Here is a 14,388-nt window from a genome sequence, read left to right as displayed (position 1 = left end):
TGGTAGGTCCAATTCCTGTTTATAGCCCTGTTAATGCATTCACAGGGCCATAGTGATAAAATATCAAAACGAGGAAGTGGAAATATGTCCCACTTTTTGATGCTTATTCAACTTTGCCCAATTTCCCATTCCATGAAATTTTGAGAGTTTTATAAGCATTTGTTGCTACAGGTCAGCTTTGACTTAAACATCTGACTTGAGGGCAGATCTTGGAAGACACACGCTTTGTGGGAGAGCTGAGCTTTATAGATTTGCAGAAAAGGGTGAGGACTGGCATTGTTTGCGGCCATCACAAACAAAGGAAGTCAGGGCAGACATTTTCAAGAGCCATTCTTTGAACTATTTATTATGTTGAGTCCTCAGGGACAATCGCAAGAATTCTTGTAAGTTATTGCAATGAAAACGAAAGATGGATTTCCTTACTTTGTGTCAATATATCACAAAATAAAGCCTATGTTCTAGAATCAAACTCTAATTTGATTCTAATCCGCACTACCACAAAAAAAGCTACTGCTTTTTTTCAATACATACAATCTATGCCACTTAAATGCTGATAATTGTCATGACAAGTTTTTACAAGGAAAGCTGGAGGTCATGAGGGCTGTATCTGGGTAGTGAGGGCCTCTTACTCTATTGGAGCGGCACCAGGTTGCTTTGGAATGTGAGAGTACTCTGGTCATCTGAATTGCTACCATAAATACAAAACTCAGCATATTCAACTTAAAACTGGTAATAGTAGGTTGGTTCTGCTGACACTTGACTGGTTATCCCAAACCTTACAACTGCAAATTTTACAGGCACCTGGACACCTACCATGCAAACTTGAATATATCAGTGCTGGAAAATTCAGCTTCTATAAGTATTATGTCCGTATGTGTAATATTTCCATCAGTGCTGGAAAATTCAGCCTCCATTTGCATTATGTGGACATGATACATATGGAGAAAGATACAGGCATACACACTCTGACCTTGGATGACAGTCACCCCTGTGCCAGGCACTGTGCTCTGCTCAGCACCTTACATTCTCTGCTCTAATTCTCACAATGACCTTGAGAGATGGCCGTTGTTTTTTACCTTTTTAGAGAAAAGGAAGCTGAGGCTCAGAGAAGTGAAGTTCTCCCCAAGCTCATAGAACTAAGTGACAATGACTGTGGAAAAGCAAATACAGCTTTACCCCATGGCTCCCAGATATATGACAAATAGCTGGGATTTTAGCTTGTACAACTCTAAGGTGTACATTTGCTTTGAAAGACTCAGTCCACTTGTATATAAATAAGGATATGATGTTTATTCTTCTAAACGGAAGTAAAGGGTAAATCCACACTACCACAAAATGGGGAAGTGATTTGTCCACAACTTGCACAGAAAATAAATGTTTCCCAGGCCAGAGTTAAATAGTGAGTTCTGTTTATAGATGAGGCAGGGCCTGCTTCCTGGTGGCATTTTCCTTTGAAATGCTGGCACAGGGGAACTTCAGAGAGAGATGAGCTGAGTGTGAGAGATTTGCTGGGGTGACCTACCTTCTGATTGATTTTTATCGTCTCTTCGGTGTGGTACAGAAGAAGCTTTTCCCCTGATGAAGTCAGGTTAACGTACACCTGGAGGCAGGGGTACTGAGAGAGTTTCCAGCAGTCTGGGCCGCAGCTGAAGGAGCAGTTAAATGTTTCTGTAATGGACGCGTTCAACAAGGTGCATTGAGACTCTTCAGTCCACACGCTGCAGACAGATGGGGAGGGTGAAACACAGGTTCAAAGCACTAACCGCAAGGAAGGTGTAAATAGAGGGGGTCATTTGTCCTTAGCCTGAAAAATGTTTTCCAAGTTATAATGCAACCTATTTGTTAAAGTTTATTCCTTTGAATAGAACAACCTTAGGCAAACAGTAATACAAACATAGACAAAATTTGCCTGGCACCTAAGAGCTCTTTCAATGACTACCATTGGTCATAGAATAATAATGTTCAATGTCTAATTTAAGTTTTTTCCTTTCTCAAATTCACTGGTAAGCATAAAGCACCTTGTTATATCACAACCTGCACTCACTCTATATTTCTACCTTGTAAGCAGCTTCCTGCCATGCCCAGCCCTCACCGCTGCAATGTCTGCCCAGTTTGTAGTAGAGAAGGTACAAGGGAGAATAGGAAGAGAGATGACAAAGGGGTGGAGGGGCTTGAAGTCCAACTCAACAGATGGAAGGACAGGGGTATATTTCTTCAAGGCCTTGATAATAAGGGAGAAAAGATGGCTGCACATTTTGATTATACCAAGAGAAATCACTTGTGCTTCCCTCTCTCTCCACCCTAATTGGTGTTTTATATACATTATCCTCTCGTGTCTATATGTTGGGTATTAGTTCCCTTTAAGGGAGTGAACCGAGGGTCAGAGAAATCAAGTAGCATGTGAGGACACAGAGCTAGTGAGTGATGGAAACCATGATTCCACCTAACCCTGGATTTCTTTCTCCAAGGCGCAGGCTGGTTCTGTGTTGCTGCACTGCCTCCCAAGAGCACAGTGGAAAAGAGAACCATCTATGCTGACTACCAGCTTCATGTTCATGCCCTGGGACCTCTCAGTTAGAAAGATTAAAGAAAAAAAACCCTTCCAGCTGCTTATTGACTCACTTTTTATTCTAAAATATTTATAATTTTATGACCAGGAGTAACATTTGTGATTTGGAAGTAACATACCAGTAGTCGATATTTTGCTTCTGGGTGTAAGCTGATTTCCGTAGTAAACAGAAGACAACTTGTTTTCTTTGCAGAATAATACCCCTTTCTTTTGCTGCACATGTATTGACAGGGCCCCTTTTCTTTTCTTTTCTTTTTTTTTTTTTTTTAAGATTTTTATTTATTTATTTTAAACAGAGGAGAAGGGAGGGAGAAAAAGAGGGAGAGAAACATCAATGTGTGGTTGCCTCTTGCACATCTCCCTGCGGGGGACCTGGCCTGCAACCCAGTCATGTGCCCTGACTAGGAATTGAACTGGCAACCCTTTGGTTTGCAGGGTGGTACTCAATCCACTGAGCCACACTGGCCAGGGAGGGCCTACCTTTTCTTGTCCAGCTTTATACCAGAGGCACTATAGTAGCCTTGACCTCCTCTGGTGTAGCAAATTGAATTTTCCTAGGATGTGGGCGTTTGCTTATCCATAGAGGAAAAAGTCTTAGATGGTTCTGAGCAGATGTGAGGAACTGAAAGTGGTTTGGAGTCAGTGAATACTCAGGGCTTGAGTCATCAGCACTTTCATTGAGAAGGAGCCAGCTGAAGGCTTCCGAGAAACAGAGCAAATCAGTCACAAATGAGAGAGATGATGCCTTAATTTTAGCAAATTACTGTATTTCATCTACAGTTTGCTTCTAAAGTGAAAGTATTAATTTAAATGGAGAATTAAATGCCACAAAGTGGTTTGATTCTTTTTTGGATTGAAACTGCAGTTTTTCATTTGAAAGGTTCTCATCTGTTTAAGCTGAACCACTGTGAGACTTTCCCTGTTTGCTGGAGTAATGCTGGGCTCTCCTGTGCTCACAGTGTCCAATTTACAGGCAGTGTTAGCTGGAGACGCTGTGGCCTACTCAGGGGGGAATAGATATGAAATCTCAGTAATTTAATCGCCTCCCTATCTATTCAGTAAACCATGGGCAAATAGCAAAATGAAAAGGGTTCAAAATCTGTGCTTTTTTTCAAGTTGGTGCATAGTAGCATTTCTCAGCCTTCACAGCATATTAGAATCACCTGGGGGAAATTTAAGACCTACTGATGATTGGTTCCCACTCCAGAGCAATTAAATCTGACTTCTGGGATGATGGTGGTGGGGACAGAGCACCAGTATTTTAAAAAGTTTCTCAGGAAGTTTAAATGTGCAGTTGAGAACCACAGATGTGTGCAGTGCTGGAGGGGTGGGGTGGGGTGGAAAAGGAATGAGGGTGGAGAATGAACAGAAGTATGAAGAGACAGGAGCGGGGACCCTGGAATTAATTGGGGTGATGTGGGTTTGAATCTTGGCTCTGCCATGTGCTGGAGCTGTGTGACACTGGGCAAATGATTTCTATCTTTAGCCTCCGTTTTGCCATTTTAATAATGAGTGTATTAATATTTACCTTATAGAATAGTTGTGAAAATTAAACAAGTGATATATGGAAAGTTCCTGGCATATAGTAGGTAGTGTATAAATACAGATACTTTATCATTATTACTAGACAATGTAATTGAAAAATATTATGTGCCAGGCATTGCTCAAAGTTCTTCTTAGGAAAGAATGGGTGAAGGGAGAAGGCAGAGACAAAGGACACTGTCCCCGCCCCCCGGCGTGTTACCTCTGCATGTATGAGCGCAGGAGAGTGATGCCCAGCAGAAAGTACATCATGATGGAGCACACCATCATGGTCAGTCCCAGGAGAATGGCCCGGTCCTCGCCTGCCTTCAGTGCCGTGACAGTTTTCCTTTTGTCCAGTAGGTCGTGGTCTCTGATTTTTTGGTAAATATTTCTGAGGTTGAAAATAATAGAGTCTTATCTGAGGTTCACAGTTAATCAGCGCACCCCTAGGGAGTGGGTAAGTCACTGCCCATGCCTTCCCAGGCCAGGGAGGCTGGGAGGAGCCCACTCGAGAGTGCCTGAGTGCAGTTGGATCCCAGCATGTGCCCACTGCCTCCCAGCACACACACGCAGACACACAGACACAGACACAGAGACACACAGACACACAGACAACATCTCAACCCTGAGCAGAAACAAGTAGCCCCAAAACTTCTCTTTTCATACGGCACAAATGTATTATTTAACCATTTGCTGATAAAATAAAAAATGTTTCATAAAATATCAATCTCAGGAGCATATTCAAAACAACAATAAAAATTATCTTAAATGTTTTTAAAATATAACCGGAATTCTTTCTTTAAAAAAAAGAAAAAAAGAAACAAACCCTCCTTCTTACATGGGGGCCCATGTCTACCGGTAAATAGTTAGTTCTTCTCTCTAAATCTAAAGAAAAAAATGCAACCCTCCCAACCGTTAACGTAGTGCTTTGGGTTTGTTGCTTTTGCCATTTAACCTCCAGCTGATCGTCTGATCATTTTATACTCTCTGAATACATAGTGGAACATTAATTCAAACAATTGGCAACAAACCCTGGGAATCTGTAACTTAGAACTTTATTTCCCTTCAATAGTAATAGACAAAAGTTATTTTGGTTAACATTTTCCTCAAGCTTAGGGTTGCTTAAGGCTCAGGTGGCTTAACATTTATAAGCAATGTTAAGATGTGAAGTGGTGGTGACTCAGCCTTCTATTGGTAAACACTTGAGTGAGTTTAGAACAATGTTAGCCAAATCAAGGTGAGACTCTATAACTTTGGCTAGTTATTATTATTATTATTATTTTTGTCATTTACTTTATAGTAGCCACATTGGGTATGAAAGAACACGAAATCGGAGTCAAATGATCTCCTGAATTCCAACCCTGATTTCACCGCTTACTAGCTATGTGATCAGTGACAAGTTCCTCAGCCCCTCTGACTCCCAGGTTCTGGCAAAGTGGGAGTGATGTTTCTACTGCATTGTAATGGTTGAATGAGACGCGTAAGTAAATTATCCAGGAGAATGACTGACCTGAGGCATTTAATAAATGTTCTCGTTGAAAAATGGGGTGAGAGCTTTGGCTCCATGACATGAGCCTCAGAACATCCTAAAATTACTATTTTCCAAAGAATTCTTATAGGACAGAATGGCAAAATAATAATGATAGTAATAATAATAATAATGTGAAAAGTTTATGAGTAGAGGATTGGATTTGAAACGAGGTCTGGAGGGAAAGGCAGAAAAACAAAGTACAAAATTGCTGGGGGGTGTGGGATGCTTGGAGAAGTCCATGAGAAAGACGGGAAGGAAGGCCATGCTCAGGTATCCCAGTGAGGCAGGTGGCCAAGGAGCGGCATGGGTTCTCCTTTAGTTTCCATTTTGAGAAGGGAGCTCTGGATGGATTGAAGGGGCATGGGAGTTGGGGAATTGCTGGTCTTTAGGGGAGAGAGAGAAGCCTGAAAACTGAAAGCCTGAAAGCTTCTATTCGCTTTAGGGAAGTGAATAGAAGCCTGAAAATGGAGAAGGAAAATCTGTGTCATTTTTTTAAGCTTCAGGCAAAAATCCAAAACCAAAAACAACCCAAAACACTATACACAAGAATAACTTCAGATTTTTCTTCAACATTTTTATCATTAGTCATTCTTCTTGCTTAAAAGAGAAACCAAAGTAGAATTCAGTGTGGAACTTCGCAGGGGAAGGCAGAATGTCTGGTACGTGTGCAGTGGTATGTGCACTCAACTGTCAGTATATACATTTAGCTTTGCGCTCCAGGACGGCCTTCCTGGTGTTTATGGTGGGCATCTGTTCTGGTTGCCTGGTATATTTTGGGCTAGTTGTTAAATAGTTTGATCCTGATAGAGGTGTGAGAGTGTGTATATACCCAATATATTTCCAAAAGGTTTTAGGGTATAATATTTATTAATCTGGTTATTATGTATAAAATTAACCAATTTGCTTGCTATTATTATTATTATTTTGCAATTCTCTTTATGAGGTACTTTATACAAATCTTACTCTTTCCTGGAGAAATGGGCCCATGGTGGGAGGAGAATCACAGAGGAACCTTTGTTTCTCACCTTTTCATGGCCCTGTTCTTCCTGACTCCCTCCTGCCTGCCTCTTTGGCTGCTCTGTTATCTTTATTGCCAGAAACACTGAGAGAACCTACCACTCATTATTCTCAGGTTCCCAAGCCCACTGCCCCTGGAATAGCTGGCTACCTCCCAGCCTCTAAGATTCTCCATTGTTTTCTGAGACTTTCTTTGGAAAATGTAGGGTTTATATCAAAGCTCTTTAAACTTGACCCTTTATGGACTGGAATGAAAAAAAGGACAAAAAGAAGATCAGTGCCCATTAGCAGCTAAAGTCCTTGAGCAGGCTGACTTCTGAAACAAGAAAAGTCAAGCTGAACCTGAGTGACTTCAAAGATGTGCTGTGAAATAATAATCTGACATTATTTTGCTATTATTGTTTATCAAAGTGTATTTAATTCTGATGGCTGCCATTGAGATTTGCATTTTCTGCAGATGGAAGCCAGTAAGGAGGGAGTGATAGCCTCACAGTTCCAGAGTATTAGGCTGTGAGACAGCATCACTTATGTTGGCCTATCCCCACCAAAGAGATGCAGTGTGATCAGTCGGGAATGTCACTGGAACAAGAGCTTATAAAAATGATTCAAATGGGTAATTTACAAATCACAGTTTGAAAATGGCTAACAAATGTTCCTCACATACCCTGGAATGTGTAGTGAAGCAGGAAAATTATTGGTTCCCACACAGGCCAAACACTTCTGGGAAATTAGGATATTACTCAGCCAGGCAAAAGTGCACAAGTGGGGTGAAACTCATAAAATTAATCAATAAGTTATTATTGAATTAATGGATAAATTAAGGAATGAATAAATTATTTGGGGAAACAAATTGTTCAGTTTAAGCCCACAAACTTATTTTGAGTGCTGGTAACCTCTAGTTACTGGGGATATGGCCCATAACCAATAGGAAGAAGACATAGAAAAAAACTCAGGATAGGGTATTCAATTCAATGATGTAGCTATTCACAGAATGAGTACAGAAGAGGAGTAATTTCCCCAGATTGAGGGAACAGGACAGGGACAAGTATTGAGTACAGAAAGCTTCCTGAAGGAGTAATGGCTTCAACAGAATCTTCACAGTTGAATCAGAGTCAATCAAATGAGACAGGAGTCAAGAGCATTTCAGACAGGAGGAATTACGTGACCCGAGGGATGAAGGTTTGCAGCTGTGCAGACTGTCAGAAACAACAGGCATTTTCATATCGCTGGGATGAGTATAGGGTGGGGAAGTGGGGCAGATGAGTTTGGAAAGGTAGTAATAGTTCCTGAAGGGTTTTGTAAATCATTCTGAAGATCTCGGCCTTTGTCCTTGTAGTTAATGGGAAGCTGTCAGAGGTAAACATGATCAGAATTGAGTTTCAGAATTATTCTGGCTGCAATGCAGAGATTAGATTCGAAATGGAACAAGACTGAAATCAGAAAGAATTAGGAGGTCGTTACTGTTGTGTTGGCAAAGGATGATAACTGGATCTAACATCAAGGGAGGATAGATGGAGAGAAAAAGATGTATGGAGAAAGATCTAGGAGATAAAACTTCAGGATCTGGTGATCGATAGAACAGAAGGGAGGATAAGGAAGTAAGAAAAATAATGTGGTTTAGATTTATGGCTGAGTACTTAGCTTGGATAACTAGGGACATGGTAGAAAGTGTTGAGGCAGGAAACCTTATCCCTAGTCCCCAGGGCTCCTGAGGGCACGTTTGCTGCCTGCTAAGAAGTGAGAGGCTGATTGTGTATTTGTAGATTCTCTCTCCCACAAACATAGTGTCCTGAGCTCAGGTGGAGAGCAATGACACCTGATTGGTGAGAGGGGCCAGATCTATCCTTTGGGTGAGTCTGCAGGTCACACTGCTCATGTGTAGCACAATTTTTTATTCATCATTTGGCTTTGCCTTTGTTCAGGCCTGGAGTGCTTTGGCCTTCCTATCTGCAGGTAATAAGTTTCAGTTGGGAAAAGAGTACAATAGTATATTTAGGGTCTCAGTCCTAAACATTCTTCTTCATACTAGGAAGCCTTGTATTTTGGGAGTTACTGTGCCACTGTTAACAGAGCTGATATTTTATCGCCCTTTGGCTCTTTGTATCTATTCTCTGTGAATCTTATTAAAAGAGGGTTTGGGAGAAATAGGGGAAAGAAGGCTGGTATAGGTCACTAAAGTTGAGATCTAAGGAGGAAAAATGAGGCTGGGGCATGACTACAAATTCAGCTTCGATATGGGGGATGTACAATAGTAAGTATAAAGCAGGAAATTGGATGTATAAGTTTGAAGCAGCTCAAGCCTCAGCAGGTGCTGGCAAAGCAGTATGTTTAAGCTCTGACGGGGCAGTGTTGGCTTCATGATTCCTGGTGAACCGTGAATCAGCATGGTGGGTACAAATCAACATTACACATGTTGACAATGGCAGCTAGAAGATATGTACAGTCTTTTCTACATATACAGGGAACATTTTGTCTAAACCCTTTTATAGCATTTGAGTTATTGATAAATCACAAGCAAACCCAAGTATAACAATATTTTGCATAAAAATTTTTTTAATTGTCCAATAAAGTTTTACTTTTTCTACCCCAAGCAATGGTTAACATAATTTTGTTTCAAGCTCCACATTTACATACTTTCTTAAACTTTGATATTAGGCCTATGATTCATAAGCAAAATATTTATGAGGCTATGTGTGTGTGTGTGTGTGTGTGTGTGTGTATACACGAGGTCTGTCCAGAAAAAGTCCAGCCATTGTTAATACAACGTGAACTGTTTGTGTAACATCGATGTAACCTGGCAGCTGAGGAGACTGAACTGGGATACATATGAGTGAACAATGACGAATTCAGTGTACTAGTCAGGAGGGGCAACAGACGCTGTTGAATGAACATGTGTACTGTGTGACCATTGCATTCAGAATGACTAATGAGTAGAGCAACGAATTTGCATCGAATTTTGTATTAAGCTTGAACATTCCTCCATGGAAACTATTCAGATGATTCAGAAGGCCACAGCTACGGGCAACTGGTGATGGGCAGCTTCATCACAATTTTGCACCCACTCATGCATCACATCTCACACAGAGTTTTTTGGTGAAACAGCAAATCACCCAGGTGACTCAACAACCCCTACAGCCCAGATATGGTGCCCTGCAATTTTTGGCTTTTCCCAAAACTAAAATCACCTTTGAAAGGAAAGAGATTTCAGACCGTCAGTGATATTTAGGAAAATATAATGGGGCAGTTGATGGTGATTGGGAGAACTGTGTGAGGTCCCAAGGTGCCCACTTTGAAGAGGACTGAGATGTCATTGTCCTATGTACAATATTTCTTGTATCTCATATCTTATTCAATAAATGTCCCTATTTTTCATATTACATGGTTGGATACCTTCTGGACAGACCTTGTACCAATGTGGTTATAAAGAGTAAAACATGCTAAAGGAAAGAATAAACAAATGGGACCTCATCAAAATAAAAAGCTTCTGCATGGCTAAAGAAAACAGCACCAAATTACAAAGAGAACCAACAGTATGGGAAAACATATTTGCCAATGATACCTCAGACAAGGGCCTGATCTCCAAAATATATAAAGAACTCACATGACTCCACTCCAGGAAGACAAACAACCCAATTAAAAAATGGGCAAAGGACTTGAACAGACACTTCTCCAAGGAAGACATACAGAGGGCCCAGAGACATATGAAAAGATGCTCAGCATCACTAGCCATCAGAGAGATGCAAATTAAAACCACAATGAGGTATCATCTCACACCAGTCAGAATGGCCAACATAAACAAATCCACAAACAAATGTTGGAGAGGATGTGGAGAAAAGGGAACCCTCGTGCACTGTTGGTGGGAATGCAGACTGGTGAGGCCACTGTGGAAAACAATATGGAATTTCCTCAGAAAACTAAAAATGGAACTGCCCTTTGACCCAGTAATTCCGCTGCTGGGATTATACCCTAAGAACACTGAAACACCAATCCAAAAGAATCTGTGCACCCCAATGTTCATAGCAGCACAATTTACAATAGCCAAGTACTGGAAGCAACCGAAGTGCCCATCCGCAAACGAGTGGATCCAAAAACTATGGTATATTTACACAATGGAATTCTACGCAGCAGAGAGAAAGAAGGAGCTTATACCCTTTGCAACAGCATGGATGAAACTGGAGAGCATTATGCTAAGTGAAATAAGTCAGGAAGTGAGGGACAAATACCATATGATCTCACCTTTAACTGGAACATAAGCAATAGAAGAAAAAAGCAAACAAAATATAACCAGAGACATTGAAGTTAAGAACAATCTAACAATAGCCAGGGCGGGGGTGGGGGGTGGGGGCGGGGACAGTGGGTAGAGGGGATTACAGGAACTACTATAAAGGACACATGGACAAAACCAAGGGGGCGGGTGGAGAGGGGGGAGGGAGGTGGGTTCAGCTGGGGTGGGGTGGAGGGATAGGGAGAAAAGGCATACAACTGTAATTGAATAACAATAAAAAAAAAAAGAGTAAAACATGCAAAGAAGATTTTTCTCCTTGGCCTTTACTCATTTATATTCAGATTCCCTTGTTATTTAGCCTGCAGGAGAAAAGTATTCAGGTTAATGCAGGGTAAAGGTCATTTATGAATTCATTTGTTTATTCATTTGTCAATGTTTTTTAAAGTCTTCATAAGATGAAACACATTGTGCTAAGTTCTGGGGATACAAAGTGAATGAGACGTCTCCTGAGGGAGCCGGCTGAGATACAAATAATTATGTGCATCGCAATGAGGCTGATTAGAGGCGAGTGCAAGAGGGAAGCAGGTTAATATGCTGGGGTTGGATTTGCTGAAGGATCAGTCACTGAATGGCTAATGCACGAAGATGAGCCATTCACCAATTTATTGAAGGATCACTTTGCTAAATGAGTAATCTGCCCACTTTATCACTTTTACAGATTTAATACAGACATTTTAAGGTGTATTATTTTAATTACAGTAAATGAATATGAATACATTTTTTAAATAAATATTTTGAGGCTATATTTTAAAAATAAATTCAATTATTAAATATATTCTTTTTATTCTTCTTAGCAGTGTTTTAAGATCTGTTTGATTTTTTTTTTAAAGCTAAGTTTCCCATGGAGGCTTAGTCTCCTTCTAAATATATTCTTATGAATATATTCATAGATCTATCTTTCTTGAATATATTCTTCTAATAGATGTAACAAGTTTAGCATTTCATATGGAAGGCTTTTGGTTTATATTGATTTTTTTCAAATTCTTTTTAGAATCGTTTGCTGTTTGGCTAACATTTCAGCATCACTAAGATGTCTGTGGCAAATTTCACATTATGACTACTTAGATAGATTTTTCAGTTTTATCAATGAACCCAAATTTGTTTCTTTTAACCATTCATAAGGTTATAGTAATTGATTTTGGATGGAAATTTTTAACAGCTTTTTGAAGATTCATGAAGTTTTATTTAGTCAGTTTTTATTTTGTCCTTATAACATCGTTTTACAAAATGCCTCTGCCCTGGCCCTGTTATTGCAATAGGAGGGATCTGGGTAAAAGTGGGGGGACTCTCTGCTGGGGCAAAGTTGAAGAGGAGAGTCAGTGTAATACACAGCGTGACCCGCTGATCCTAGAGCGAGGCAACCCAGGAGGGGAAACTGGAGAACAGAGAGAGTAACAGGGCATGGCTGTGGCCAGGGGTAGGGAGGGAAGACCAGGGGACAGAGAGAAGGGAAGGCTAGAAGCAGAGAGGGTTGGGGACACAGGGATGGAAAGACGAAGGGGCAGAGGGATAGAGAAACAGTGGCTGCAGAAACTGGGGGACAGAGGGGAGAGTCTGAAGGCCCCAAGTCTGGCCCCCTGCAACCTTTTTGGCCCTCGCTAACCCATAGAACCATGTGGGGTTACAGTGATCATACAGAGTTTGTAGAAGATGGCAAATTTGATAAATTAATAAAATGATTGACTGGTAAATGATTTTTTTTTTTTTTGCATATTGGCTTCAGGCAAATTGGCTATCACTATACTGGGCATTCCTTGAAGAGTTAGTGGTAGATAAATTGATCCAGTGCTATGATTATTGTTAATTAGCATGAAAGTGGTTTAGAAGGCTGCCAGTTGGAAGCCATAGTAACTTGGTTTAAGCAGGAATTGTTCAGGTCCTGTGACAGACTGAACTGGGTTTCCAACGAGCAAACAATTGGGAAGGGAAAGCACACCCAAGCAGAATGTGAGGGAATTGGGTAGCTGAGTGTGGTTGTATTCCAGGATCTGGTGGGTGGGGATGGCAGGCAGTGAACTAGTTAGATAGGCAGGAGCCAGACATAAAAGAACTTGTGTGTCTTCTGAAGTTACAAGAGCAATTAAAATAATTTAAGCAAGGAAGTGCTATGATTAGACTTGTACTTTAGAAACACCACTCACGTTAGTGTGGTTGGTTGTTTAGAAAGCTTTACATTTGGATGCAAAGTGACTGATTGCGAAACTCTCCCAGCATTTCTGATGTTAAAGAGGGGTTGGAAAAAAGCAGGGGCAGGGTGATGAAGATTTAGATCTAGGCATCATTTGTGTCCAGAAGTAACAATGAACACTGTGCTTTAGTGAGACTTGCTAGATAGTCAGAAAAACAAAAAGACAGCAAAGAGTGCTGAAGCTGTAGGGAGGTGAGGAGACACCTAGAGGGTGTAGAAAAGAGAAATAGGAAAGATATGAAGTGACGAATTATGTATATCTGAAATCACTTGGCAGAGAGCGCTTCAGAAACTTATACATACTACTTAACATACTGAATATCTATATTTATGCTTCTCTGGCCCACTGAATACTGAGCTGCTCAAGAGCTAGAGCCAGACTACATTCATCTTTGTAGGCTCAGTCTCTTACATTTATTAGGCTCACAAAGTGTGTTCCTTTTATGTGGGCTAGAAGTGGCTACACATATGCTTATGTTGTGAGTTAGCAAGCACTGGGGGGCTAAATGGTTACTGAAACCAAATAAATCAGAGAACCACAGCTGAAACAGGCCCCTGGCTTCTGGCTTCCTATCAGTGAACTCTGCTACCAACAAAGCTAGCATTCCTTCTAGAAAAACTGAGCTTTTCAGGCATGAAGAGCTCTAATTTCCAGACTTCAAGGAAAAGTGCCTTCTGTTAGATCCTGTGAGGATAGATCTGTGGGGCAATGAATTGCTAAGTGCCAGCTGAGCTGAAATGAGCAGAGTTGCTATGTAGTTCTGCCCCTGGAACACTCAACCTGTTAACCCATATGGCAGAGCTGGGAGTGGCATTAAAGCAGCCAGGGGTCTGCCTTCTGGCCACCAAAGCCTTCCATGTGTTTGAGACGTGCTTCTCATATGTGTATCCTCATCTTCTATTCATTTCAGATTTCATTGTTTTGTTCTTTTTTTTTTTTGAGCTAGTAGGTATATATTTACATGGTCCAATTTGATCAGTTTAATTGTCTTTCTGTTTTCAGTGTCCATTTTTTAAAGTGTCCATTCCATTGGAGGGAATGTGCTTCTGAGTTTGGGAACAAACGACAGTCACACTTAATACTGTAGTTAACATGAGAGGTTTTGCCCATGAAACTAATGTTATTAATTGTCAAGGAAGACTTATAGTAATATTTTAAAAATAAGAGATTATGGGTGAGAGCAAAATTATGGAAACAAAAGTAGGAGTTAATTCTTTTTAGTCCTGTCTTAAACTTAACAGGCCACACAATTTCCCAATGGTATCTTAATTTC

At 40.7% G+C, this 14,388-nt stretch overlaps 1 protein-coding gene across 6 annotated transcripts in view; it reads right to left on the bottom strand.

The window, feature by feature from the left end:
• KCNMB2 (potassium calcium-activated channel subfamily M regulatory beta subunit 2) overlaps window positions 1-14,388 on the bottom strand; it is a 321,616-nt gene that overhangs the window by 10,951 nt on the left and 296,277 nt on the right. For all 6 annotated transcript variants that reach the window (XM_045198162.3, XM_045198158.3, XM_053918104.2 and 3 more), the window contains 2 exons: window positions 4,314-4,484; window positions 1,523-1,718 (listed from right to left, as the gene is read on the bottom strand). In XM_045198162.3, the coding sequence (XP_045054097.2) occupies window positions 1,523-1,718; window positions 4,314-4,484 (367 nt within the window). The remainder of the gene's footprint in view (window positions 1-1,522; window positions 1,719-4,313; window positions 4,485-14,388) is intronic.

This window comes from Desmodus rotundus, chromosome 2 (genome assembly GCF_022682495.2).
Source record: "Desmodus rotundus isolate HL8 chromosome 2, HLdesRot8A.1, whole genome shotgun sequence".
Taxonomy (NCBI): domain Eukaryota; kingdom Metazoa; phylum Chordata; class Mammalia; order Chiroptera; family Phyllostomidae; genus Desmodus; species Desmodus rotundus.
Note: the sequence above shows the minus strand (reverse complement) of the source record. Positions and strands in the feature narration are given on the sequence as shown.